At 35.6% G+C, this 27,436-nt stretch overlaps 1 protein-coding gene across 2 annotated transcripts; it reads left to right on the top strand.

The window, feature by feature from the left end:
* The first annotated feature begins 6,539 nt into the window (after nt 1-6,539).
* On the top strand, nt 6,540-27,424 carry LOC137723298 (transcription initiation factor TFIID subunit 1). Of its 2 annotated transcripts, XM_068462453.1 has the most exons (25): nt 6,540-7,050; nt 7,215-7,322; nt 7,706-7,771; nt 7,865-7,933; nt 10,174-10,231; nt 10,954-11,060; nt 11,277-11,339; nt 11,480-11,525; nt 12,359-12,610; nt 12,737-12,828; nt 13,950-14,097; nt 14,378-15,482; nt 16,104-16,306; nt 16,443-16,680; nt 16,958-17,294; nt 19,124-19,333; nt 19,462-19,554; nt 21,808-22,008; nt 22,181-22,387; nt 22,580-23,069; nt 23,441-23,625; nt 23,784-23,900; nt 24,335-24,394; nt 24,477-25,613; nt 26,589-27,424. In XM_068462453.1, the coding sequence occupies exons 5-25, from the start codon at nt 10,186-10,188 to the stop codon at nt 26,949-26,951; spliced, it is 5,700 nt and encodes a 1,899-aa protein (XP_068318554.1). In that variant the 5' UTR covers nt 6,540-7,050; nt 7,215-7,322; nt 7,706-7,771; nt 7,865-7,933; nt 10,174-10,185; the 3' UTR covers nt 26,952-27,424. The 2 variants fall into 2 exon arrangements, with proteins under 2 accessions (XP_068318554.1, XP_068318555.1); XM_068462454.1 differs by lacking the exons at nt 6,540-7,050; nt 7,215-7,322; nt 7,706-7,771; ... (5 more) ...; nt 12,359-12,610; nt 12,737-12,828 and having other exon boundaries at nt 13,962-14,097; nt 14,382-15,482.
* Nucleotides 27,425-27,436: the final 12 nt, after the last annotated feature.

The following is a 27,436-nucleotide window of genomic DNA, read 5'->3' on the forward strand; positions in this document are numbered from 1 at the left end:
TTAACCATTAAGATAGCTGATATGCCTTGTAATTTATTAGCTAAAGAAGAGTTTAAGTAACAAATAAAAAAGTTGTTAAATTTGAAAGTAATTAGACCCTCTAAGTCTAGACATAGATCAGTAGCATTTATTGTAAGAAAACATTCAGAACTAAAGAGAGGTAAAGCTAGAATAATTTATAATTACAAGAGATTAAACGATAATACATATGAAGATAGTTATAAGTTACCAAATAAGGATGAGCTTATAAATAAAATTCAAGAGAGTAAATATTTTAGCAAATTTGATTGTAAATCAGGATTTTGACAAAAATGATTAGCGGAAGAATCAATTGAGTGGACAACTTTTACTTGTCCAGAAGGACATTTTGAGTGGCTTTTTATGCCATTTGGACTTAAAAATGCTCTATCGCTCTTTCAAAGAAAGATGGATCAAATTTTCAAGAAATATAATAATTTTTGTAGTGTTTATGTATATGATATTTTAGTACATAATACAAATATAAATGAACATAGAAAGCACTTAGAGATATTTTTATAAGAATTCATCAATAATGGAATTGTTAATAGAAAAAATAAAATAGTATTAGAAAAGTAAGATATATAATTTTTAGGAAGTATATCAAGTCATATACAATACAATTACAATATCATATAGTTAAAAATGTCTTAGAATTTCCAGATAAATTAGAAGATAAAAAACAGTTACAAGCATTTTTAGGATTATTAAATTATGCAAGAAATTTTATCCCTGATTTAGGTAGAAAAATAGCAGTATTACATAGTAAAACTAGCAAAACTGGACAAAAGTATTTTAATAGTGAAGATATTAAATTAGTTCAAAATATAAAGGAAGAAATTACTAAACTTAAGCCATTAACATTATCATTAGATGATAGTTACGAAATAGTGGAAACAGATGCTTCATTATTATGATGGTCAAGTATACTATACAAAAAAAAAAATAAGGAGTCACCAAAGTCTGACGAACAAGTTTATAGATATTCAACAGGAAAATTTAGTGATGTACAGTCAAGATTACCGTAAACGGATTTAGAAATTTTAGGAATAATTAACTCACTAGAAACATTCTCTTTATTTCTACATGATGAAATATTTACGATTAGAACAGATTGTCAAAATATAGTTTCTTATTATAACAAAATACATGCTAATAAACAGGGAGTCTGAAAATGGGTTAATTTTGTAGATTCAATTACGGGAAATGATTTTAACCCAATTTTTGAACATATGAAAGGTAATGACAATACATTAGCTGATATCTTATCAAGATTAATTTGTTGAATATGAATGGAATATCGTAGACCATCATCCTCAAATAGCACAAGACCATAAGGTAGAAGAGCACATTTCAATAGCATAATGATGCACCATGAGCTTCTGTCATTCAATGGTTTTCAAAATAGCATAAGCAGACCAACATCACCACCATTACCCACTTTCAATTTTATTGGCAATATTGTTGAAGAAATCAGAAATCCAACTCTGAGGTATAGGACAATGGTACCAAAACTCTCTGATAAGCAACAAGTTCTCTTAAATAATTTTTGGAACATTCAAATCAAATAGCCAAACATGAGGTTAGGTCATGAAAAACTAATTAAAGCCTTAAAACATGAGTTTGATAGTTTTACTTTCAATTTCCATCAAAGCCAACATCATATTCATTCTCTTGAGCACAACCTTCAAGTCATTTCTAGAGATCATGAGTCATTACTTAGTAAGTTTACCAAAATGAATCAAGAACTCCAATCCCTTATAATGCAGTAAAAGACAAGTGACATCCTGAAAAAAGAATTGAAAATAGGTTTGAAAACTGATCAACATAAGAATAAAGAAAAAGAAGTTATTGAACTCATAGAACAAGAGGCTAATGTGCCCATATAAGAGATTAAGATTGAGTTCTTAGAAAAAGATATTGAAATGGAACAACATCAAAATAATGAGCTAGGATTAACATGAAAGATTTTAGACCATGTCATTTTAGTTATGAGCATTGAAAAAAGCATAATGTAGTAAAAGTTACCCTGGCCTTACTATTAAAGTTTGACTACTTTGATAAAATCTTTATTAACTATATTTCCCAACTAGAATCATACCCTGAAAAGCTTACAAAAGTAACAAAATATTATCTAGAGCACTGGAAAGAAATTCGCATAAGTTTTTATCAGTAGTCATCCAAACTGGTATGCACATATGCATAAGGAGAAAACTAGACATATAACCATGATTAATGAAGAGTCCTTTAGACTATCCCCTATCTCCTCACACAGGTGGACTCATTCATACAAAAATATTCTAAAATATTGAGGGATCCAAATGTTCATCTTAGACGAATTTGAATATTTTAGGTATGATATGTTACTAGTAGTAGAAGAAGAAGAAATGCATATTTACAGTAAAACAAAACTCAATCATCAGTCCTACTGGAAACCTCAAATTTTCAAAGAAGAAAAAACAAACATGTATTACAAGGTGAAAGAAGATAGAGAAAGTGATGCAGAGCTACTGGAAGGCGATAAACAGTACTGGAACAACTTGACAGAAGAAGAGCTGCATAATATTGACAACACGATGGAAGCATGAAAAGCTGGCAGTAAATTAGCATAAGTTGAATAACATCATATAAATAATGTATTTTTAGACAGAAATGTCAACATCATTGTGGACTCCACTACAATAATGAAATAATGATATAAAAGTAAATAAAGAAAAGTACTTGATCTATTGTGGACTTTTCATACGCAAAATGTCATTTTGATCAAGAATAAATAGTGCTATCCCCTTTTTGTTAAAACTCTAAAAAAAAAAAAAAATTTGAAAAGGGAGGTAGAGTTTAAAGTTTACCCAATTTCGAATAAACTTTTAAATTTTTGTTAAAATTGGCAGATTTCGTTAATACTTCTGACATATCCGTTAAATTATTATATCCGTCTAAATTAATGTTTGACATTCCCTAAAATTTCATTTTAAATTTCTATCGAAATCAACTGATATCGATATCGATATTTACACAAATATTCATTTTGATATTTCTATTGATCCAAGGACGTTGAGGATGTGCAAAAAATGTAGTAGCACAAGACTTCCGAATTTATGAGGTGCCCCAAAATTTTTTATCTTTCTATATATTACATATGCATATAAATTTTCTAATAAAAAATTTAAAACTGAAAAAAAAAATCACCATCAATTTAATTTGGGTTTTATTACAAATGGTCTCTGAAATTGACCCTCACCGTCAAGATGATCCTTAAAATTGAAAATCAATCAATGTAATCCTTAAAAATAGATGTTGCAAATCAATATGGTTATTCTGTCACAATTCTTTTAAAAATTTTGTTAAGTGATAATGTGATACATAAATGGGCCCCATAAGTTATTTTCTCTCACAAATGGTCCTTGAAATTAACCTACGACATCAAAATGGTCCTTAAAATTGACCCACAACATCAAAATGGTCTCTGAAATTGACCCGCGACATCAAAATGGTTCCTGAAATTCAAAATTGATCAATGTAGTCATGCAAATAAATGTCTCAAACCAATGTAATCATTCCGTTACAATTTTGTTAAGAATTCTGTTATGTGCCGATGTGACACATAAATTGGCCACACAAGTCTAATTAAATTAAAAAAAAAAATACAAATAGGCTTAATAATTTAATAGTTAATAAAAAAATTGTCAACCCAAAAATCCAGTCCTGCAATCACCTCTGATCCTATACCACATTTCTCTACCTCATTCGCTCTCTATTCTCTAAAAAAAAAAAAAAAAAAAAAAAATTCTCAATACACTCATCTTTACACACTTCGACATCCTTCACCGAATTGAACCTGGATCGAGATCACATTTGGTGACAGCTTGGCCTATTGGCAACGACTTTTGGGATATAACCATTAACATTTGGGTGATCAACATCAGCACAACCTTTAATCTTAAAGAGCTTGTTTGATGCTTTCCTGATGGTCTGGTGATGCAAAAAACGACGAGGTTTGCCTTTAGACAATGAGGTTATAACCGATGTGTGTATATTGTTGGTTGAAAACTATTTCCACACCCCTTCTTAGGCCTTGGTTAAGCCTTATACATTTGAGAATTTATGGAAGAGATCTCTATTCAGAGTAGGCCCTACTATAAGAAATTTTTTTTTTATTGTGCAAAAAGGTATTTAGACAAAATTTTTAATTATTGAACCCATATTAGCACATAATAATTTTTTTTTGTTTTATTGAATTGTGACGAAAAAATTATATTGATTTGCAACACTTATTTTCAAATACTACATTGATTGTATTCAATTTTAGGGACGATATTGATGATGTGGGTCAATTTCAGGGATCATCTTGATGGTGTGGATCAATTTCAGGGATCATCTTGATGGTGTGGGTCAATTTCAGGAATCATCTTGATGGTGTAGGTCAATTTTAAGAACCATTTGTGATAAAAACTAGTAAATCTTGTGGGGCCCATTTATGTGCCACATCAACATTTAATGAAAATTTTAACAGAATTGTGATAAAAGAATCACATTGATTTGCGATACCTATTTTCAGGGACTACATTGATTGAATTTTAATTTCAGGAATCATCTTGATGGTGATGGTTAATTTCAATGACCATTTGTGATAAATTTTTTTTATCACAATTAATTAAGTGGAGCTTATACTTAATATATTAACTTTCCACCTTTATCTAGCAATAGAAAAAACTTGTGTATTACTTGCCACGCGTACATTCTGACAACAACAAGAAAGCGAGGCGTGTATTTGTCTCCCCACTTTTGCCACAACTTCCACATCCACCTTAGGACTCCATGGAGACTTGAGTATATTGATAACATTCTAAACTTTCTTCACTTTTTTTTAGTAATAAAAAATTAACTTGTGTATCTTTCCGTCACAAATACAAGCGTATTTTCGTATCTATCCTTTAGTCATGCTCTATCTTTTCATGGTTGAACCCTAAATCATGATTCATGGCAATTGGATATTATTCAATTTGTAAAAGTGGGATACTGATTTTATTAACTTCTTGAGCTTTGTATAAATATATTGTCCAAACAATAAATATGTTGTTCACCAAAACAAAACAATAAATATGTTTTTAAATAAGAAGAATTTTTTTTTTTTAAATTTGCACAAGATCTCAAAATATTAAAGACAGCCCTGTATGATGTCGATATTTTCTATTGTCGAAATCGATACTGATATACTACGTTATGCCACGTTTACGTAAAATGATTTTCGTCAAGTGAGTTAATAAAGGTAGAATGACTTAATTAGCCTTGTGCATGACGTGGACTTTAATTAATGGGGTATTGTTTCGTACAATTCAAATACATTTTTCTTATAAAAACAAACGCAATGCAAAATACAGGAAAAATTGTGTCCCCTCTATCGAAGTCCTTCCTCTGCCCAGTTCTTCTGATTCGCGTGCCTCCACATCCAATCTCCATCTCCCGTTGCTTTCTATGCTGTCCGCATTGAGAATTTTCGAAGCTGCTCTCCGGTTTTGATCGATGCCAATTGAGGAAAAGAGTGTGGAGGATTTAGGGCTTGCTGCAGTATCTGGAATTCAAGAAATCGAGCGCTCAGAAGAAGGCCAGGTTTCAAATTAAGGTCTGTATCTGTTCATCAAGCCCTAGTTTATTTATGTGAAATATTCGGAGAAATACCATTTCGTCGTAGAAATTCAGCAATTGAAAGCGGTGTTTTCTGGCAATTTCCTCTTGCTGCTATTACTGTTTCTGGAGATTTGTATATGGAAATGGTATCCCAAACCTGCTCTCGGTCCAAGAAATGATTTTAGATGTTTTGGAATGCGATGTCGAATTCTCAATTGCCCTTAAAACTTGGTGTTTCCATGGTTCTTTTTCTGGAGTCAATAAATAGTTGTAAAATTTCAGCGGTAGATTGATGGAAATTCGTCTAATTTGCGCCGTTATTCTCACTGAATCAAAGCCGAGCTGCCCAACCTGCCCATTGTTCTTGTATAGTAGTTCTTATTGTCTTCGCAGAAAAGTAGGGTTTAATTCTCCTCTCTCTTTCTTCCCATCTCCCTCTCCTTATTCCACTGCCTCCCTGATTCTCTCTCCATACTCCCCATTCGTTGCATTCGAATCCTATACTGTTCGTACTGGTATAGAGAAAGCCAAAAGTACGCTGCCTACATAGGTTTATCCTGTCTGCATCTATTTGTAAAACAAGCGGCAAGTTCTTCCCAACTAGGTATTCAAATGTTCTTCTGAGTTTTCCTTTCCTCTTTCCTTTCTGATTGATTGATTGTAATTCTATCTCGTTATTATTGTGATTTGATCTTTTTATTTTTTTGCCCTTGCACATTTATGTTGTTTCTAATTTTTTTGATGGATTCTCCTTATATTTCGTAAATGAGATTTGTCCGGTATTTGTTAGAGAGATCATTATATATACTAAAACCCAATTGGGTTCCAGCACTGTTCAGAAAGAGTAAAAGGGCGGAAATGCCCCTGTATTGCTGTTTGTTTGCCCTTTTATTTTTCAATCTTAACAGTAAAATGGCAGTTTTATCCCTGTGGTACACGTGTGGGTATAATGGTCCTTGAGTTCCAGCTGTCGTTATCCCTTTTCGAAAGCATAAGGCCACGTGTTGGTCATCGCGGTAAGCTTTTCTATTGCTTCCAGTACAGATCTCTCGATCTCTCCAGCTCTCTCTCTCAAGAACCAAAAATCTCTTCGGTTCTCTCTCATTTCCAGCGTCCACCGCCACCACTCAGACGTCCCCAAAGGTAGATTTCTTTTCTCTTCCTTAGATTCGGAATCTTGAAAATCCTCGCCGATATCGTTTGATTTCTGCACAGCTATCGGCCAACCAAGCTCGCCCATTTGGGCTTCCACGCTCACCCAACAAAACCCCCATTAACATTCACAACAATCCACAGAGGGGTTATGGACACCACCATCGTGGGTCGTCTTAGAATCCGAGCAGAAAAACCCAGAAGTTTAAAAAACGAAAAAAAGACAAAAACCCTCGATTGAATCGGATACTGGTATGGTCCCTTACAAGAGGAAAAACCATCATTTTTCTTGCTTGAAATTTTAGTTTTTGTTAATTTTTTTCACAGATTGTAGTTTTTCTTTGTTGCATTTGTCAGTTGCCCTCAACAATGAACCACTTGCTAAACGTAATGTTTGTTTATTTGGGCATGTTTAGAGGTTTTGCTGCACTGTTTTTGTTATGAGCGCAAACGAGTCTTTCCATCAGGATGGCGTCCACTAAAAGTCTGCAACTTGAACGCAAACGGGCAGAAAACAAGTAGAGGTTGGTTGCCTGCAATCTAAATTCCCAATAGTTAGGGTTTAAATTTTATAAGTTTTGGATTTTTTAATTAAGCCGACCCCAAATGGATAAAGCTTGGTTGTTGTTGTTGTTGATGGTTTTTTTAGTTAATTGTTTGGTTTGGTTGGTACTAGATAATGTGTGATTCTGATGAAGGGATTAACAAGTTACCAGATGAGGTTGTCGAGAAGGCTGCTCCGATTTCAATACTCACCCTGCTCCGATTTCAATACTCACCCTGTTAAATTACAATTTCAGTTTTACATACTCAAACTTAAGATGTGTGCGCTGCAAATTGAGTTGGCTAAAGAAGCCCTTTGGACGATTTTTGTTAATATCTCATGGGCTTTGCTCTTTGATTTCAGAAATTTTGTGCCCATCTTGGGTTCACTTCGAACTTGGTTGAGACCGATCTAATCCGGCGTTTCCAGGTGAGTTTTGCATATTTATCAGCTTATATGGTTTCGATCTTTTGTTTTTTGTTGGATCGTTATTGTGCGTGTCTGATGCATTTTGTTTTCCAGATTCGGGAAACCGTCCCTTTCAGATTTTTGGATTTTCGATTCTGATTCTTGGAACTCTCTGTGCTAAAGGTATATAAATGTATTATTTGTTTTTTCCCTTGTTTTCTTTGCGGCTGAATTTTTTTTTTTTTGGTTTTGTTTTGGTGATTTGGGACTTTTTTGTGCGTGTTTGGGTTATTAATTGGCAATGCATATTTTCTTGCTGATTTTACTGCTAGCAATTTTATTTAAATCCACAGCTGCTTTTTTTTATTTGACTTGCTGTGATGGTTATGCTTGATTCATAAGATTTGAGGTAGTCGTGATAAAATTAGAAGAGTGATATCTTCGTTATTTTGGATTTGTGAGAGTGATTTGTCAGAGCAATGAGTAAATTTTCATATTTAGTGTAGGGTCAATTTTAATAATCATTAATGCGATTTGGTATATGTCTGGTATAAACGCTATCAAATTGTAGATACACAGTTTGTTGGTGCAGCAGGGGGCTGGAAAACTTTTTCAGTATGCTTTTTATGGTTTGGCTTTTTTCTGTTGGGCCTTTCCTGGCTAAAAGAGTATTTTGCATTTTGGTTGCTCAGTTAATAAATCTGAGATTTGCTAGCACCTGTGACGCTCTTCTTATATTTTGGATAAGTTTTATGTCCTGCTGCTTTTTTCTAGCTTTAAAATGCATTGATAATTGTTGGATTCAAATAGATTTATAATTTTTGCGAAGAAATGAGAGGATTCGTTGGAATTTTGGAAAGCTTTGTGTTCATGTTTTACAAACAGGGAGAGGAAGAAAGAAAACATTAGTTTAGATTGCAATTTTAAAACTTTTTATGTTGTTAGTGCTGGAACCTATGTGTTTTGTTGTGAAATTGATAATACGTAAAGTTATTAGAATTTTGGAAAACTTTGTCTTTCTCACTTTTATCTGGTAGAGGGAACACAACTCTTACGTATATGATTTCAAGTTTTTCTTTTAGAAATTCAAGCTCTTTTGTATACATGAGGTATAAGAGTCTGTTTAGGATATTTTCAAGTTTTACTGATTCCTGAAAAAAAGCATGCTTAAGAGTAATCATATTTCAGTTCTTATTGAATTCAGGTAAGCATCTTCAGTTTTTTGCTTTGATCTGAAGGCTTTGTTTTGTTCAGATTTGGGGCGTTTGTGATTTCGGATTTTTACACTCTCTTATCAAATCTTAATGTTGAATTAGACAGCTATTAATGTTCGATTAATCACAGTTGGGCATGATTTCATATGTTTTTCAATGTTTTTATTCCGATTTAATAATGTGATTTAATGGTGCGATGCTGATTTAGGCTATAAATTCAGAGGCAGATGTATCATCAGCTGAAATATACTAGATGTATTCCTTAGACATCATTTTTCACTTTAATTAAGATGTGTGCCTGAATTCTTAGTACAAAACTGGCTTACATATCATTTCACACCATGTTCTCATGTTTTTTTATGTATTTTTACATCCAATAGTTTCAACACCCGCAGCAACACGCGGGCACTATTGCTAGTTTCTTCTATTTCTTGGTGTTGTTGGTTTTGGAATTTTGATTCTTAGTTCTTATTCCATTGGTAACTTCTACTTCTATTTTGTTGTGTGAGAGTTATATATTTTATGAGATTTTTTATAATTAGAGGTTTATTTTGTCTTTTTCTTTTTTGTATGTATGAAGGTCACCAATTAAGAGTAAATTGTAGCAATGGTCCCTCAACTTTAATCAAATTGGAGTAATGGTCCCTCAACTAAAAATCTGTTACCATTGGTCCCTCAACTCATCAAAATATGTAGCTATGATCATTTTTGTCAACTTCGTTAAAATTTTGTCAAAATAAGTTATGTTGGAAGGACCATTGCTACAATTGGGGTCCATCAACTCATCAAAACATGTAGCTATGGTCATTTTCGTCAACTGTCGGAATTTTGTCAAAATGAGTTATGTTGGAAGGACCATTGCTACAATTGGGTTAAAGTTGAGGACCATTTCTCCAGTTGGATTAAAGTTGAGGGACCAATGGTAATGGATTTTTAGTTGAGGGACCCTAGTTGCACGTTTTGATGAGTTGAGGGATCAATGGTTATGGATTTTTAGTTGAGGGACCATTGTTCCGATGGAGTTAAAGTTAAGGGACTATTGCTACAATTTACTCCCCCAATTAATTACCTTGCCTATGGCCCAAGAACTTCAGGGCTTGCCCTGGATGCAATTATTAGGTTCTTAATTTGGATTTTTGTTATGTGCTAAGCAGCTACAAATTTATATTCTCATTTCAGTCTTTTGAAATATCTTGATGGTTATTGCAGTGCTGTTACAACATGGGTGGTGATTCATATGATGGTTCTCAAGATGGAAGGGATGAAGGTACAGTTGAATGTTTATCTCAAAATTCATATGTGTTTTGCAGTTCAATGAGTTGTTTGCTCTTTGTTAAAGCGTAGACAACACACACATCTATTATATAAAAAAATAAAAATCGAAAAAAAAGGGCAGAGAGACGATAGTGCAAGGAAGAGGTATGAGGCAGTTAAAACCCTACCCAAAATTTGGGTTTGGGAGTTTGGAAAAAAAAAAAAAAAAAAAAAAAAAAAAGACTGCAGAGGTGCGCCTAGGTGGCTCCGGCGAAGCCTTCTGCCCACTCCCTCAAAACAGAGGCGACAACCCTCACGCCCAACTTAGAGGACACCTAGGCGCGCCTTGAGGCGAGCCTTTTAAAACATTGCTGAATTCTTAGTAAAATGAAGCCCAAAGAGGAGCAGCAAGAAACAGAATCCTATCCAGAGCTCCGCTAAACCAACTCCAGCAAAATCTTGAAAGATCCTTCTGTTTCTCTCCGCCTAAATTACCCAAATGACCGCATGAAACATTCAACCCCACATGACCTTGGCTTTCGTACCCTACCAAGTCAAAGCACGAGGTTTACTAAGGAGGAACAATCCTTTGGGATTACCCAAGTGATACCCATCTTGCTAACCATCTTTAGCCAGAAACTCAACTTTAATTGTTTTGACCTTTGTATTTCAGTACTCATTTACTGTTATTTATAGTCTTGCATACTGTGTGTTCTGAAATTGTTGATATGATAGATGATGAGGAAGAATACGAGGACGTTGGTAGGGGTAGTCGATTTCTTGGATTTATGTTTGGCAATGTCAATGACTCTGGTGGGCTTGATGCTGATTACCTTGATGAGGTAAGTTTACCCCCCCTTAATTTCTCTCTCTCTCTCTCTCTCTCCCTCCCTCCCTCCCTCCTTTATATTTTATACTTTTGTGGTTTTGAGCAAGCAATGAAATTTGTTAGCTATAACATAATCAATGATGTGGATATTCATTGGTGTTTCCATCTTTCTCATTTTGAGTGTTTTGGGTTCTAATTTAGTAATGTAATCTTTGTTGCTAACCCACAGGATGCAAAAGAACATCTTGCTGCACTTGCTGACAAGCTGGGTCCATCGTTAACAGGCATAAATGTATGGATTCCTTATCCATTCATTTTGAACTATCTCTTAGTTGTAGTCATCAATATTATTTTGGGCCCGGTTGTCATGACTTGTAATCTCTTCTTTTTTACTTCTATTCCCTGATACAAAATTTTTTATTTTATTTTTAGCTGTCAGTAAAATCACCACAAACATCAACTGATGCTGTTGAAGAAGGTGAGTGTTGTGAGCCTGGAAAAATGATCTTATGCAATTTTGTGATGTTTTGCTATTAACTCACCATCCACCCCACTCCCCTGGTTCATATTTATTAGTTATATTTGTGCATGACATTTTCTTCTATCGGCTATCAAGTAAGTTCATTTTGAGAACAAAAGGTATCTAGTGAATGCACTATGTCTACTCCCCCTAATTTTATTTGTAATGCAATATGATTACTCTCTCACGGTTTACTTGTGAGTGCACTATGATTTCTCACTCGCAATTCATTTGTGAATACACTGGGGTACTTTTGTGATAAATTTAATTTAATTCGTATGTGATAAATCAGACTTTTTCTCCTTCCAATCGTGCAACACCCAGATGAGTTTGGATGCCACTTCATGATCACAACCATTAGTTCACTCCTTTCTCTCTCCCTTTCCTCTCCCTATTTTTATGCTAATGAAATATTTTATTTCCGGCTGTCTAAGTTATATCCTTCATGTCCTAATATCCACTATGAGAGGCCGCTTGTGTCTCCTAGCAGATGGATTTTGCGACAATGGTCATAAAATAAAAATTGTAGCGGCAAATGAGATAAGTTTGTTTCTACTATGTTGCTGAGATGTTTAACCTCATATGAGTTTTGTGTTGCCTGTGCCTTAGGGCTGTACATTGTACAATTTGAAATTCTGCACTGGATGAAGTTAGGGTGGTTCTTATATTCTTTGCTTTTTATTCGACCGTAGCTAGTCTGTTTGTCTCATAACAATGCGGGAATAGGAAAGAAATTCAGTGTTGTCATTCTGATGTTCTGAGTAAGCACTCATTTTGCTCTCTTGTGTCAGATTATGAAGAGAAGGCTGAAAATGCAGTTAATTATTTTGATATTGATGAGGATTTTGAGGGACCAGAGATTCAAGCTGCTACTGAGGAGGACCATTTGTTGCCAAGAAAGGAATATTTTTCTGCTCAAGGTTCATTGGCTACTTTCGAGCCCACAAATTCTATGTTTGATGATGAAGATTATGATGAAGAAATTGAACAGGAACATGAGGTGGTTGAAAACAACATAGATGTTCAAACTATCTCTTTACCAGGTTTTTTTTTTCATTTGAATAAGTTTTTTGTTTTTGCCAACTTTTTCATTCTGCATTCGTCAATGTGTTAGTGATGGATAAAATACAACTTGATGCCGTTGTATAATTCAATAGATTGTCTTGCAGGGGTTTCTACTGGAGAAAAATATTCTGAGGATGATTGTCAAATTGGGGGTCTGGACTCTGAAAATTTGGCTGCTCGTGCAGAAGAGTTTCAGGTCAGATTTTGATAGTAGGAAAAATTCTATACTGTTTCTGGCTTTTGGGTAATATTTAAATTGACATGTTAAGTTATACAGAAAGGATTATCTTCATTCATGTAAGGCTTCTTTTCTTGTATTAGGTGCTTGTTTAAAGCTATTCAAATGGATAGATTATATTTGACGGTAATTATAAAACCAAAACATGATTTAAATTCTAGTAAGGCATGAAAAGAGTGGTGGACTACAGTATAAACCTTAAATGGTTCAAGGAGTGAAATAAAAAAAAATGAAGGCGATCACAGGAGTTTCACTATGCAAATCTTAATCTAATAGCACATCCTAGCCACTCTGTTTTATAGCATTGGTTCCTTTCACTTGTTGCAGCTCCCCATGGTGTTGAAGTTATATTATTATCTTAGAAAATAGGTTTTCCACTTGGTCCTGGACTCCTGGCGTATGTTGAGTAGATGTAGATTCTTCTTAACATTATGTAGGATAGATCTTTTGTGCTCATTCTGGGTTAAGTGAATACTAGAAAGCATCATGGCAGAAATTAATTTCCAAAAGAGCCAAGCTGCAGTCTCTTGGTAGTAGGTTTGCATGTGTGTTGGGATATTGGCCAATGAATTTTTGGGGTTTTCTCTAGGTGGAAACAGGCTCTTGGGATCCTGTGAGAGAGTTTTTGCCAAGGGTGGGTTGGTCGGTAGACCCACGAAATGGCCACCCCCAGTGCCAGTGGCTTTTTATGTCACTGATGTTGTGTTGGAGCTTGAATTTTCTGTCCCGGTATATTTTAATTCTGTTTCGTATTGAGAAAATCATCCGTTCTGGCAAGTTGGGGCATTATCGGGGATATTATGACATAGTTTTTGTTCATTGGTAGGATGCCAGGCAATACGAACTACATTACACTACTATTTTATGTGATATGGCTATATTTTCTCTCTCATTTATTTGAGACGCTATAACAAATGTTGTTGGGGGGAGCTAATTTGTGAATGCAGGTGTTTTCTTTGTCATGGGAACGTGTCTTTTTCTTTTTTTTTCCTCACTCTTCAACTTAATTGTATATTAACAGTGCTTATCACTTTTCTATTAGTCCTCATTGATGTTTACATCTCTCTCGGGTATTACAGGAAGTGCTTACAGATAAAAGTGCCACACCGCTGCCAGTTCTATGCATAGAAGATGGAAAGGTGATACTACGGTTCTCAGAAATCTTTGGTATTCATGTGCCCTTGAAGAAGGCGGAGAAAAGAGATCATAGGTACTCTGTTCCTAAAGGTACGGGGCTTGTATATGTAATCATCCTTAATAACGTAATTTTGCTAGGCAGAAGTTACATATCTTGATGGCGGCAAACTACCATCTCAAAGCATATTCTAGGAATTATGTGTACTTCTTTTCTTTTTTGGTTAAAATTTTGGTAGCAATTAAGGTTATCTTCCTATTATGTAGGCCTAGTAGTTTTGTTTTGAAAAAAAAAAAAACGTTTTAGTTATTTTATATTTTGCTTTATCAAGATATCTTTAGTATTTTTTTTTTACAACTGGCATCCTTTCAGATAGGTACAAATCCATGGATGTTTCTGAGATTGTTGAAGAGGATGAAGAGTCATTCTTAAAAGGATCTGGTCAAGGATTTCAATCTTTGAAACAGGCAGATGCACTCAAACATGACATTTTTTCAGCACTCTATGATGAAGACTCAGACTTCGCAAAGTTTCGTGTTCTAAAAGGGGCAAATTCAGTGGATCTGCTGGATGACAGGGCAATAAAGGACTCTTGTCTCATTGCGGAACCAATGAAAGAGAATCAAATAGTAGATATTTCTGTGGAAAGTCAATCACCTTTGTGTTCAAAATTTTATCCTCTTGATCAACAAGACTGGGAAGAGGGAATTGTTTGGGGAAATTCTCCTATAGCAAGTGACAATTCTGTTGAGAGTTGTGAAATTTCGGGACCTGATGAAGCTTCATTTAATAGTGAAACAGAACCTTATAGTGGGACACAAAATATTCAGTTAGAGCCCAAAAAAGAACCTGATGAGAAGGATCACGCTGTTATGCTGCGTAGCTCATGTCTATTGGAGCCTTTTGGCTCAAGAAACTCATCAGAAATTTCATCTCTTCCTTTCTCGGAAAGCAGACGCCATCCCCAACTTTTAAGGCTAGAATCTAGATTTGAAGTGGATGACCATGCTGATGGTGCAATGGAGAGTGTCAGTAAGAAGCTTCATCAGAGTGACGCTGTGAGGCAATTTAGCAAACTCACTTCACAGAACAGAGACATGCTGGAAGGATCTTGGTTAGACCAGATAATATGGGACCCAGATATGCCTACTGGGAAGTCAAAGCTTATCCTTGATCTTCAAGATGAGCAAATGCTTTTTGAGATTTTGGATAACAAGGAAAGTGAACATCTCAGGCTTCATTCCGGGGCCATGATTGTGACTCGCCCAATAAAGTCAAGTAATGGGGATTCTTTTGAGTTTCCAGGTCATGGAGGTCAATCTGGGTGGCGATATGTTTCTAATGATAAACACTATTCAAATAGGAAAACTTCTCAGCAACTGAAATCAAATTCTAAAAAACGCACAGCGCAGGGCATAAAGATTTATCATTCACAACCTGCAATGATGTTACAGACAATGAAACTGAGGTTAAGCAAGTAAGATTTATTCTTTATAATACTTAATTCTTTTTTATTTAGTATCGCTCCATGCTTTTTTGTCTTGTTAAATTGTTGTATTCTTGATTTTCAGTAGGCATGGTTTACAGTCATTTGGCCCAACTCTGTTTGTAAATGGTGCTTCTCTGCACAAGTTACTGTTAGCTATACCAGGTCGCCATGAAAATATCCATATGGGTAGATATATTGGCAGTTCTGTATAAGCCATGTTCCTTCACAAAGAAATAAAAAGTACAGCTAATCTGTAATTACTTTTAGTTGTTTAAAAACAGAGTAGGTCTTGCAAGTTCTTTGAGATTTTGAATTGATGATTGACTTTAGGTAGTTCTGGTTATTGCTTTCAGAAAATATGTCCATCTAAAGGTTATCTTACAATGGGCATGATGGATTCTAATCATTTTTATTTGGGCAAGCACATAGATGGAACTGGTTATAATAGTGAATAAGCTTTCTTGTACTTGTACCTGATAGATATCCTATGGGTTTCATGTTGATTTTTATTTGTTAAATTTGTACTTAAATATTGTATTCCATCTGACTCCTGCTCATACATGCTACACTGCCTTTCTTAACTTAATTATATATACATATATTTCGCAGCAAGGATGTAGCAAATTTTCACCGACCAAAATCTTTATGGTATCCTCATGACAATGAAGTGGCTGTAAAAGAGCGAGGAAAGCTCCCCACGCAAGGACCAATGAAAATTATTGTTAAAAGCTTGGGTGGCAAAGGAAGTAAGCTTCATGTGGATGCTGAGGAAACAATATCTTCTGTTAAAGCAAAAGCTTCAAAGAAGTTAGGTTGTCACTTCTTTTTTGTCTGTGTTTGTTCTATGTATATTGAAGTTTAATGATTGATGAGGATCTTATAAAGAATCTACTGCATTGAAATTTGTATACAAGTCTTAAAGTTTACTCAGTCCTATTTATTTTGTAGATTTTAAGCCATCCGAAACAGTGAAGATGTTCTATTTAGGGAAGGAACTTGAAGATGATAAATCTCTTACTGCCCAGAATGTTCAACCAAATTCTTTGCTTCATCTTGTTCGCACAAAAATATATTTGTTGCCACGAGCACAAAAGATTCCTGGTGAAAATAAATCTTTGCGGCCTCCTGGAGCATTTAAGAAGAAATCTGATCTTTCTGTGAAAGATGGTCATGTCTTCCTAATGGAGTAAGCAGCTTGAAATACCTGTTTTCAATCTTTTATGTGGTAGCCTCATTTCCAGTACGAGATGGTTTGCTTGCATTTTAATTTGGTCAAAATTACATCTTGCATATAGAAGAGTGTCATGTTAGTTTTCATTTCTTTGGTAACAAAACTTCATTACTACCATAAATACGATATAAATTTCGTGAACATGCAAGTGGTTCTTTTGCCTTGCATGAACTTTTTTCAACTGTACAGATATGAAGGTGTGCCTAAACCCTTGTTTTTATTATCTTTTCAGGTACTGTGAAGAAAGACCTTTACTTTTGAGCAATGCTGGTATGGGTGCAAGATTATGTACTTATTACCAAAAATCAGCCCCAGATGATCAAACTGCTTCTTTGTTACGCAATGATAACAACAGTTTGGGACATGTCATTTCACTAAATCCAGCTGATAAATCACCTTTTCTTGGAGATACAAAAGCTGGTTGCAGTCAGTCATCTCTTGAAACAAATATGTATAGAGCACCTGTATTTTCTCATAAGGTGCCCTCAACTGATTATTTGTTAGTTCGTTCTGCAAAGGGGAAGCTTTCAATTAGACGTATTGACCGCCTAAATGTTGTTGGGCAACAGGTTTGTTCGAGCGAAACTCTTCATTGCTTAACCCTTGAATATTTTTATTTTTCCTCTTGGGTTTTCCAAATTGTTTTTTTCCCTTCACTCTCCTGTTGGTGATTTATTGGTGATGGGTTTTAATCCCTTGATTGATCTTGCTTTTCGATGGGGTATGATGTTATGCAAACCAATTGGATGACATGTGAATTTGGGGTATTGTAGTAAACGAATTATAATGTTAGCTTGGTCTGATTTTGTTTAGAGTAGACGGCTGTATTGGAGCCTCTTTCTATTGGCATTGGATGTGAAAAATGGTACTGAAACTTTGGATGACCTAAATGCTTTGTTGCCCTCATTACATGTCGTTGTGGTGAAGTTTTTCAGGGAGGGGTATTGTTGTAGACAAATTATAAAGTTAGCTTGGTTTGATTTTGTTCATAGTAGATGGCAATATTGGAGCCTTTTTTCCCATTGGTACCAGATGTGCACAATGCTACTGAAGTGTTTTGTTGCTCCCATTACATGTCCTTATGGTGAAGTTTTTTCAGGGAGGCCAGGTGAATTGGTGAAGTTTTTTTAGGTGTAGTGTTGGGGAGATGTACTGTGATGTCAATTTTTTGGGTGGTGTTGATGGAGCGGAATTAAAAATAATTTAAGGGAGTGAGGGATGAAGTTTGCTTTTGTCCTTCCCTTTGGATGCTGCTATATGCAGAGTGCAGGGATATTTATTTTCAGGCTTTATGTTATGATTTGTGTGGTGCCATTTTTATATTTAATTCCACCATGTTTTCTAATATTTTTTCTAGGTTAGTTGCATAAATGGTCCCTGAACTTTTCCTCATGTTTCATTTTTGCGCCGGAATTTTTGTTTACTTAATTGGGTGTGATTGTGGTGTCAAACAGACTCTTTTCCGTTAACCCTGTCCAGTTTTCTGTTAAATTTAGGGGTAAATTTTGAAATTCATCCTACAATCTTAAAGCTGAATAGAACATTAAAAAAAAAAAAAGAAAAAAAAAAACTGAAATAAATATTGTGGGGATTAGGCTCACAATAGGTTGTCTTTGGGAAGGGGTGGTTAATTTCCGACCAAAGTACACTGGAACTCCCTCTCTTTAACGCCGTCAACTTTCTTGACCTTCCCCAACACGGGTTTAGACGGTACCACCACAATATGACGGACCAGAAGCTCCAGGACCAGATCTCTAAAATTCTCACTTCCGTGACCTCACTAATGAACTCGACTCTCTGCCAATGAGAACGCTCATCTCTGATCGACAATCAAATTGAAGTTTAATCTTTTGCATTTCGCTCTGTATTCCTTATCCACCTTTTGTACATATTTTCCTTAAAATTCAATATCTTGTTTCCTTGCAATAAAATATACATATATACTATATAGTGATAGTGATAAGACTACAGAAGGATCGGGTGTAGAAACTGTGAATGGCAATAGGTCCTTATTAGTTGAACTTAAGGATTTATTGTTTTCTTCTATTATTTTATCTAGGAAGGTTACTTTTATGTCAGTTGCTTTCTATTCTAGTATTCATTTGGTTCATAAGTCTTTATAATGTAGAGTTGTGTTTTTTATTTGACATGGACTCCTTGTCCACAGTTTTCTAATATCTCCAGGAGATAATAAAATTGGTTTTGTTTCAAAAAAAAAAAAAAAAAAAAAAAAAAAAAAATCCTCATCATAATTGCATGGTCCGAGTATTATTCACTTTTGTGTCTAATTGTGCACTGCCAGCCAACAACAATATCAGTATATCTATATGTGATACAAGACAATCTTTCGAGAGCAAAATATCTTTAAAATTGACCTCTCTGCTTTCATTGTTTGCAGGAACCACTCATGGATGTAATGTCTCCGGGAACTAAGAATCTTCAAAATTATATGATCAATAGGCTTCTTGTCTATATCTGCCGAGAGTTCCGTGCTGCCGAAAAGCGCCATTTGCTTCCTTGTATCCGCGCAGATGAGTTACCTTCACAATTTCCTTATCTATCTGAACCCTTTATTCGGAAGAAGCTGAAGGAACATGCAAATTTCCAGGTGATTTTCCTTTTGCTCAGTTCTTTCATGCCAAATGTTCTCTTTTGATTCATTATTTTTTTTTATTCGTTTTTACCATTTTCCTCACTCAACTGAACGTTGTAAATGGATATGCAACACATTTCCAGAGAGCATCAAATGGACAAGTTATGTGGGTTAAGAAACGCAACTTCCGGATTTTGTCGGAGGATGAATTAAGGAATTTGGTGAAACCAGAAGAGGTGAGTTACACTTCAGATCGTTTTCTTTTATGTTTTTACTAAGTGAGTTATACTTACTAAATGTTGATTTTTGATGGGGAAAATACATATAAAAACTGATTTCAATTATTTCAAAGTTATGTGATAAGAGTATTCCATTATCTGACTTTGTCGTGGGGTCAAATTATCAGTTTCTTGACCTGTTAATTGCCCTGCTAGTAGCCTTCTATCTAGTTTTCTTCTAGGCTTGAATGGTAATCCTAAATATGTTCTTGTTGACCCCTAATATTTGTATTATCCTTAAGCTGTTGGTTTTGAACTTCTGATCGTTCTTCACCAAAATCTTATCTAAATGTAAATAGGGTGGTTTTATTGCCACCCCCAATCTGTTCAAGTCACATCCCGTGCTGAAAATACCCGCCACATACTTTTAAATTAACATATTAACTAAAATCACCCACCCAACTTAACCAAAATGCCCTTAGTAGTTATCCACCGATTGTTGAAAAATAGATTACACCACCCGACACATCAATTGCATCAACTTGTGAACTCCTCCCGGAACCCATAAATTCTCATCTTGAATGACAAAAACACTGAAGATCTCATTGTTGCTGGAAATTGCAACGTCTACGGCAACAGTGATGCCTACTATTGAGCTTGTGTTCATTAGAAAAGTACCAAAAATGGGGAGGAATATTGTCGGGAACTACTGAAAATTTGCACAGTTTTTGGTTATTTGCGACCAAATACTGGGACTCATGATAGACTTCCAGTATTCAGCAGAAAGAAATTGAAGAGGATTTTCGGTTTCTTGCTACTGAACAGTTTCATAGTTTTCGGTTGATTGTTATGATGCACTTCTAGTATTTAGCGGATAGCAAACACATTTTTGGGTTTTTGGTTGCTGGCCACTGAACCTTTACATACTTTTGGGTTTGTTGCTACTGAATACGGTGCCTTATAATGGCCTCAGTAGTCATTTCATGTTGAGAACATGTATTTTTCATTTGAAAAATTTAGCAGTTGCCATCAGTAGATTGGGGGTGGCAATAAAACCACCTACATATAGATACGCTTTGACTTCCTTGTATCCATCTAATGCATCAGAGTTGAAGTCTTCCTTTCTCATTTTATCTGTTTGGAGTTTAGCTGACCTGTGATTTATAGGATTATCTATGTTCTTGTTGTACTGTCTTTAGCCCAACGCTGGTACAGTAATCTCTTGTTTGTACTGGTGGACTTCTTGTTCACATGATTGTACTTTTGGCTTTAATGAAAGTTTTTGTTACTCTTAAATAAAATAGAAAGATCTCTCTTTTTTTTTTTCAAGGACAATAAAACACACCCTTTTTCTCCTCCTACACACCCCTATTTAACCTGTCCATTGCTTTTGTTTGATTTATTCAATCCCATGGCCAGAAAAAAAGATGGGTATGAAAATCAGCTCCCTAAAACTGTAGTTGTTCTGATTTCATATCTGTTAAAGAAAAATTGTTACCCAAAATTATGAGTCAAATTTATTAGTGTATAAGGGCCAGTGCCATTTCTACCTCGTCAACCAAGGTTTTTTTTATTTTAATAGGCCACATTGAAAAAATTAAAATGATTCTGGCACTTGACTTGATAGATCCCCATAATTCCACGATTGCATATTCTTCAAGATGCATTCATGTTTGGAAACACTTCTCCTTTTTCTGTTGGAAGAGTCGCAGCCATATTTTGTTATTCTGTTTAAATGGGCTTCTTTATGCTCTATTTGGAGAGTATATTTGCAATGTTTTTACATTTGTTCTTTACTCTCTCTCTCTCTCCTCCTCTCTCTCCCCCTCGCCCATAAGCTCGTATTTTTTGCCTGAAGTTTGTTATAGAGTCCTGGACTGCATGCTTCATTTTCCTCTACTTTTTCCCCACAAAAGATTTTGTTGATGATGGTGATAATATCAATGTTTAGAGTCACTATAATTTTTTTGTGTAGCTACATATACACATAATAGTGTTCAGTGTTGTGATTGATAGGTAACAATGTCTTTTCTTTTATCTCGTAAATATTTTGTTTGAATCCTCTGAATATTAGATATATGGATGCACCATAATTTCTATCCTGATGGCTGTTGTAAAAGATGGATAAGGGAAACAACTCATATATCTGTCCTTTGTAATTCAAGTTTGCAATACGCTATTGGTTTGATGTATGAACTCAGTGTGTTAAATGGTTATTACCAAATAGATATGTAGCTCATGTCACTTTGTTGTTTTTACTTTTGAGTTTAGGTGTGCGCCTATGAAAGCATGCAAGCTGGTCTTTACCGGCTCAAACATTTGGGAATTACTGAAACACATCCGTCTGCCATATCTTCTGCAATGAGTCGTCTCCCTGATGAAGCAATTACTCTGGCTGCTGCATCGCACATTGAAAGAGAACTGCAGATCACTCCATGGAACTTGAGTAGCAACTTTGTAACTTGTACACAGGTAACCTATCTCTTTGATTTTATGATAGTTGATTTTCATCATATTCTCTTTTATTTGTTTTGCATCATATGCTCTTTCTATTCTAGTATTCAATTGGGAATTACTGAAGCCATCAGTACCTTTCTTTCTATTTATATATTTATTTACATGAGTTTCTTTGTTCCTTTCAAAGGGAAAAGAAAATATTGAGCGTTTGGAAATATCTGGTGTTGGTGATCCATCTGGCCGGGGCCTAGGTTTCAGTTATGTTCGTGCTGCTCCAAAACCATCAATGTCAAGTGCAGTCGTGAAGAAAAAATCTGCTGCTGGTCGAGGAGGTTCCACTGTTACTGGAACAGATGCTGATCTACGCAGATTAAGCATGGAGGCTGCACGAGAGGTGCATTAAATCTGTTCTAATTTTTTATTTTTCTTTTGTTAGATTTTTTGTCTATGGCCTCTCAACATAAATTTATCTTCTTTTGTAGAATAGGATATTTATGCATCACTGTTCCCTTCTGAAATTTTTTTGTGTAATCTAATTTTATTTGTTTTTGTTGTCTTGCATCTTGGATTGTGTTCTAATTCCCAGGTTCTTCTTAAATTTGGCGTTTCTGATGAGCTGATTGCGAGGCAGACTAGATGGCATCGTATTGCGATGATACGCAAGCTTTCAAGTGAGCAAGCTGCATCTGGGGTTAAAGTTGATGCAAACACTATCAGTAAATATGCACGTGGCCAGCGTATGTCCTTCCTTCAGCTGCAGCAGCAGAACCGGGAGAAGTGTCAAGAAATTTGGGATCGTCAAGTGCAGAGTCTTTCAGCTATAGATGGGGAAGAAAATGAGAGTGACTCTGAAGGAAATAATAGCGATCTAGATTCCTTTGCTGGGGATTTAGAAAATCTGCTTGATGCAGAAGAATGTGAAGAAGGGCTAGGTGGTGATCATGAATCCAACCATGATAAATCAGATGGTGTTAAAGGGCTTAAAATGAGAAGGCGCCCTTCCTTGGCTCAGGCAGAAGAGGAAATTGAAGATGAAGCAGCTGAAGCAGCTGAGTTATGCAGGTTGCTCATGGATGGTAAGGATATTTTTATTTATTAACTAGTTACATTTGTGATATGAAGAAAATGCTAAATTGGAAGATATTTTTATTTATTAACTGGTTACATTTGTGATATGAAGAAAATGCTAAATTGGAAGATTTCCTTATCCCAGTATAGGTTGTGTAGAATGGACTATGGAAAAAAAAAAAAAAATTAGTTGCAACAAAACCACAGTACATAAGTGGGATTTTTTGTGCTTATAAATATTTGGGCAACCACTTTTTTCTGGTGAATGGGGTTCTTGGAATTTCTAATGGTCGTATGATATTGAGTTCTATCTGCTGGATGTCATTGTGGTGCTGCTGCTACTTGTGATATATGGTTGACCATGACAGCTTGTACACAGATGATGAAACTGAGAGGAAAAAGAAGAAGAAAACAAGAGTTTTGGGGGATGAAGTTGGGCTGGCTCCTGGCTTGCGAACAAGTTATATCTTAGAAAATGCAGATAGGGGAAAAAAAATAATTGCTGCTGTACAACCTGATGGATTCTATACTCCAAAAGATAATCCAGTCGGAGATGCGAAAGTGGTAAGAATGATTCACCTTTTCGTCATATTTATTCTTTATTTATTTTCTCTTTTAATTCCACTCTTGTTTCAACATGTAGGTCATGTCCGATCATGAAGATATTCATTCTCAATGTATGTTGCTTGAACTGTGTGTGATGTTCTATGTTTTCGTTGCAGGTGGAAAATCTTCTTAAAAGAAACAAGATTGGAAAACTAAAGGGAATGAAAAAGAGTGATACTACACATATGGGTCTGATGAACAAGAAACTAAAAATATCAGGAGACGGTGTCAAGGCAAGTGTTCTAACTTTTTTTTTCTTTGCTTCGTGTTTTGAGTTTATTCCTTTTTCTTTGTATTTCTAATCTTCTATATTACTTAAGCTGTTACTGACTTGCTGTATTTAGTTTTTTTTTAAAACTTATTTTGGCCATAGCTTTCTTTTTACACATACATTTCCCTGATTTATGTTTGAATTTACATTTACAAGTAAACTTCCTACTCTGGGAAGGTCTGCTTGTCTGACATTTAAAAAACCTTGTTCGCTTTTGTTTGTAACCCATACTTTGATATGCAGTTGTAGATTTTCTTCTATTCTATACCAATATGAGACTCAATCTGGCTGTGACTTTTGGAGGCGATAATGTGTTATACTGTTGTTCTGATGTGTCCTACTTTAGCCTTTAACATGAATATGTGCTAATAATTTTGACTTCCTCTTTGGACTCAGAGTACTTTTAAGGAGAAGAAATCAGCACGAGAGAAATTTATCTGTGGAGCCTGTGGTCAGGTTAGTGTAGAGTTTGGGTAATATTCTGCTAAATAATGTGACTACAAATCAAATGCTGATTGCTCACCTTTTTGATGGCTAGCTTGGACACATGAGGACAAACAAGCATTGCCCCAAGTATGGATACGGAGAAGATCAGGAAACACAGAATGATACTCCAGACCTGGATAAATCATCTGGAAAGGCAACTGCTCTGAATTCATCTAGTCAGTCTCAACAGAAAACTACTACAAAGAAGCTGGTACCTAAAAGTGCAACTAAAATTGCTGTGGTTGATGCTTCGGAGGCTGAAAACCTTGGTCCGAGCACAAAGGTTCTTCCATTGAAATTCAAATGTGGGTCAACTGAAAAGCTTCCTGATAAACAGCCTCTTGGAGAGACAGAGAGTTCTGAGCGGGTCACATCTGATCCCGAAAATGGGAAGCCCACTATGAAGGTGCACAAAATAATAATTTCGAACAAGATGAAACCTGAAAATGTACCTGTTGAATCTCAGAAGCCCCCTATTGTGATGCGACCTCTGACAGATACAGATAGGGGTTATGTTGAATCACAGAAGCAAACTATTGTTATACGGCCACCAGCAAATACTGATAGAGAGCAGGGGGAATCTCAAAAGCTCTCAGTTGCTAAACGGTCGTCAATGGAGGCAAAGAGAGAGCAACATCACAAGAAAATTATAATTAAACGTCCAAAAGAAATTATTGATATAGATCAGATCAGTCAGGATGGGGGAACTCCTGTTGAACACAGGAAAACTAAAAGAATTGTTGAATTGACAAGTTCTGAAAAGCACAGGAAGCAGGAGAACGTGTATTTGGCTAAGGAAGCAGCAAACAAGAAGGCTAGAGATGAAAGGAGATTACGAGAGGAGCAAGAGAAACGGATAAATGAAGACAGATTGAGAGAAGAGAGGGCCAGGAGGCTTTATGAAGAGGAAATGAGGATGATAGAGGAGCGAGAAAGACTAGCAGAGCTTAGAAAATATGAAGCATTACTCAGACAAGAGAGGGAGGAAGAAGAACGCCAGAAAGCAAAGAACAAATTGAAGAAGAAAAGGTCTGAGATAAGAGATGATTATTTAGATGACTCACGAGCACGAAGATTAGACAAAAGGATGCCAGAAAGAGATCGGGGTGCAAAAAGGAGGCCAGTTGTTGAATTGGGAAGGCATGGTGGAGAATCTACCCCAGCAACAAAGCGCCGTAGAGGGGGCGAGGTAATATGTTCATGCTTACATTCGAGTACTTTTCATTCATTAAATTTTTCCCTCGCACACAGAACCCATATTACCACTGGTTGTGCACTCATTCTACTCTGCCTGCACTTGGATGAAATTTAGTAATAGATTAAGTAATCGCAGTCCACCTGCTATAAATTGTAACTGTTCTTTCTTTTAGAATTAGAATCCTTTTCCAGTAGGTTCGGCTTTTACACCAACTTTTAACTAAAATTGAGTTGGTGTAGTATTTTTAAATCGCGTGATTATTTGTGCCTTTGCTGGTTAGGATTCTCTTTGTTCTGCAATGGAGGTAGGTCTGAGACCTTGAAGAAAAAGGATTTTAGGGTGCAAGGTTATCTCACGTTGGACATGGGGTGTATTTAGAAACAAAATAATTTTGTAAAGGGGGGTGTATTCAGAAAACATAATAATTTTTCTAAAAGGGGGAGTATTCAGAAAACAAAATTGTTTTGTATAACTTTTTTAGGCCTCGTTTGTTGTTTGGGATTGGCTTCATTTGGATAATTCACTAGATTCGGATAAAGTTAAATAAAAATATGGATGCCAACTTGCATATTTTGTCCAAGTGAAGGTGGAAGATGGATCCATCATAATTCCCACAAAAATGTTTGGATTGACAGGGACAAGTTTTCTTTATGACTTCTCCATCGTCTACCTTCACTTGGACAAAGTATGCAAGTGGCATCAATTTTTTTAATCAACATTCATTGAATCTAGTGGTTACCTAAGCCAAGCCAATCCTTGACAACAAAGAGTCATTTCATGTTAGGGCATACAAGTCATTCAACATTAAAATTTTAAGGGGTGTATTTAACAAATTTGTGGAGTGCGAGTGTCAATAAAACCACCTTTTATTTTATTTTATTTTATCTTAGCCGGTCTACTTACCGGTGATTTTAAGAAATTGTTTTAGTACAAACCGTTGTAATTTTGATCTTACATTTTATACAGGTCGGTCTGGCAAACATCTTAGAGCGTATTGTAGAAACCCTCAAAGATCGAATTGAAGTATCATATCTTTTTCTGAAACCTGTATCCAAAAAGGAAGCTCCTGATTACTTGGACATCATAGAGCGCCCCATGGATCTGTCTACAATCAAGGAGAAGGTGAGGAAAATGGAGTACAAGAGCAGGGAGCAATTCAGGCACGACGTGTGGCAGATTACTTATAATGCCCACAGATATAACGATGGACGCAACCCGGGCATACCTCCCCTTGCAGATCAGCTCTTAGAGCTTTGTGACTTTATGTTGGTTGAGAACGACGAAAGCTTGACTGAAGCTGAAGCGGGCATTGAATATGTAGACATCTAGATAAATTGATTCTAATTCCTATCGGTCATTTCTTTATTTTCTGAGAAAAAAAGCCTCAGTTTTGCTGGAGCATTTTTTTAGGTGTTGGGGAATGGGGCTCAAGTGACGGCTTTGACTTCGTCTCACGTCAGGAGGGATCGATGAAAGAAACAGTCGCCCTCCGAGTGCTCGGTAAATTTGTGATTGCCGGTTGAAATCTGTGTTTATGTTGTTCAGTAGCATTTGGTTGCGAAATTGTATTAGTTGTACAGTGCAATGCTTAAAATTTACAATGATGTATCGGTACTTCCTTTGAAATGTCGGTCTTCGGAGTGCCGGATTCCGGCTTGTACACTTTTGCAATGAGGCGTTCTTTGCACTTATTGACTTGACGACTTCAATCGAATTATCTTGGAAATGTAATGGGATCACAATCTAAAAGTACAGCAAACTGGGTAAGACCATTTTCATCAAACAGGACCAAATTTCCCAAACTCATGTAATAG

The sequence above is a fragment of the Pyrus communis genome, chromosome 17 (genome assembly GCF_963583255.1).
Source record: "Pyrus communis chromosome 17, drPyrComm1.1, whole genome shotgun sequence".
In the NCBI taxonomy this organism is placed as follows: Eukaryota; Viridiplantae; Streptophyta; class Magnoliopsida; order Rosales; family Rosaceae; genus Pyrus; species Pyrus communis.

Coding starts and splice junctions, on each gene's coding strand:
- LOC137723298 (XM_068462453.1), top strand. CDS start 10,186: ATGGGTGGTGATTCATATGATGGTTCTCAAGATGGAAGGGATGAAG. Junction 11,526..12,358: donor AACTGATGCTGTTGAAGAAG/GTGAGTGTTGTG, acceptor CTCTTGTGTCAG/ATTATGAAGAGAAGGCTGAA. Junction 17,295..19,123: donor TAAATGTTGTTGGGCAACAG/GTTTGTTCGAGC, acceptor CATTGTTTGCAG/GAACCACTCATGGATGTAAT.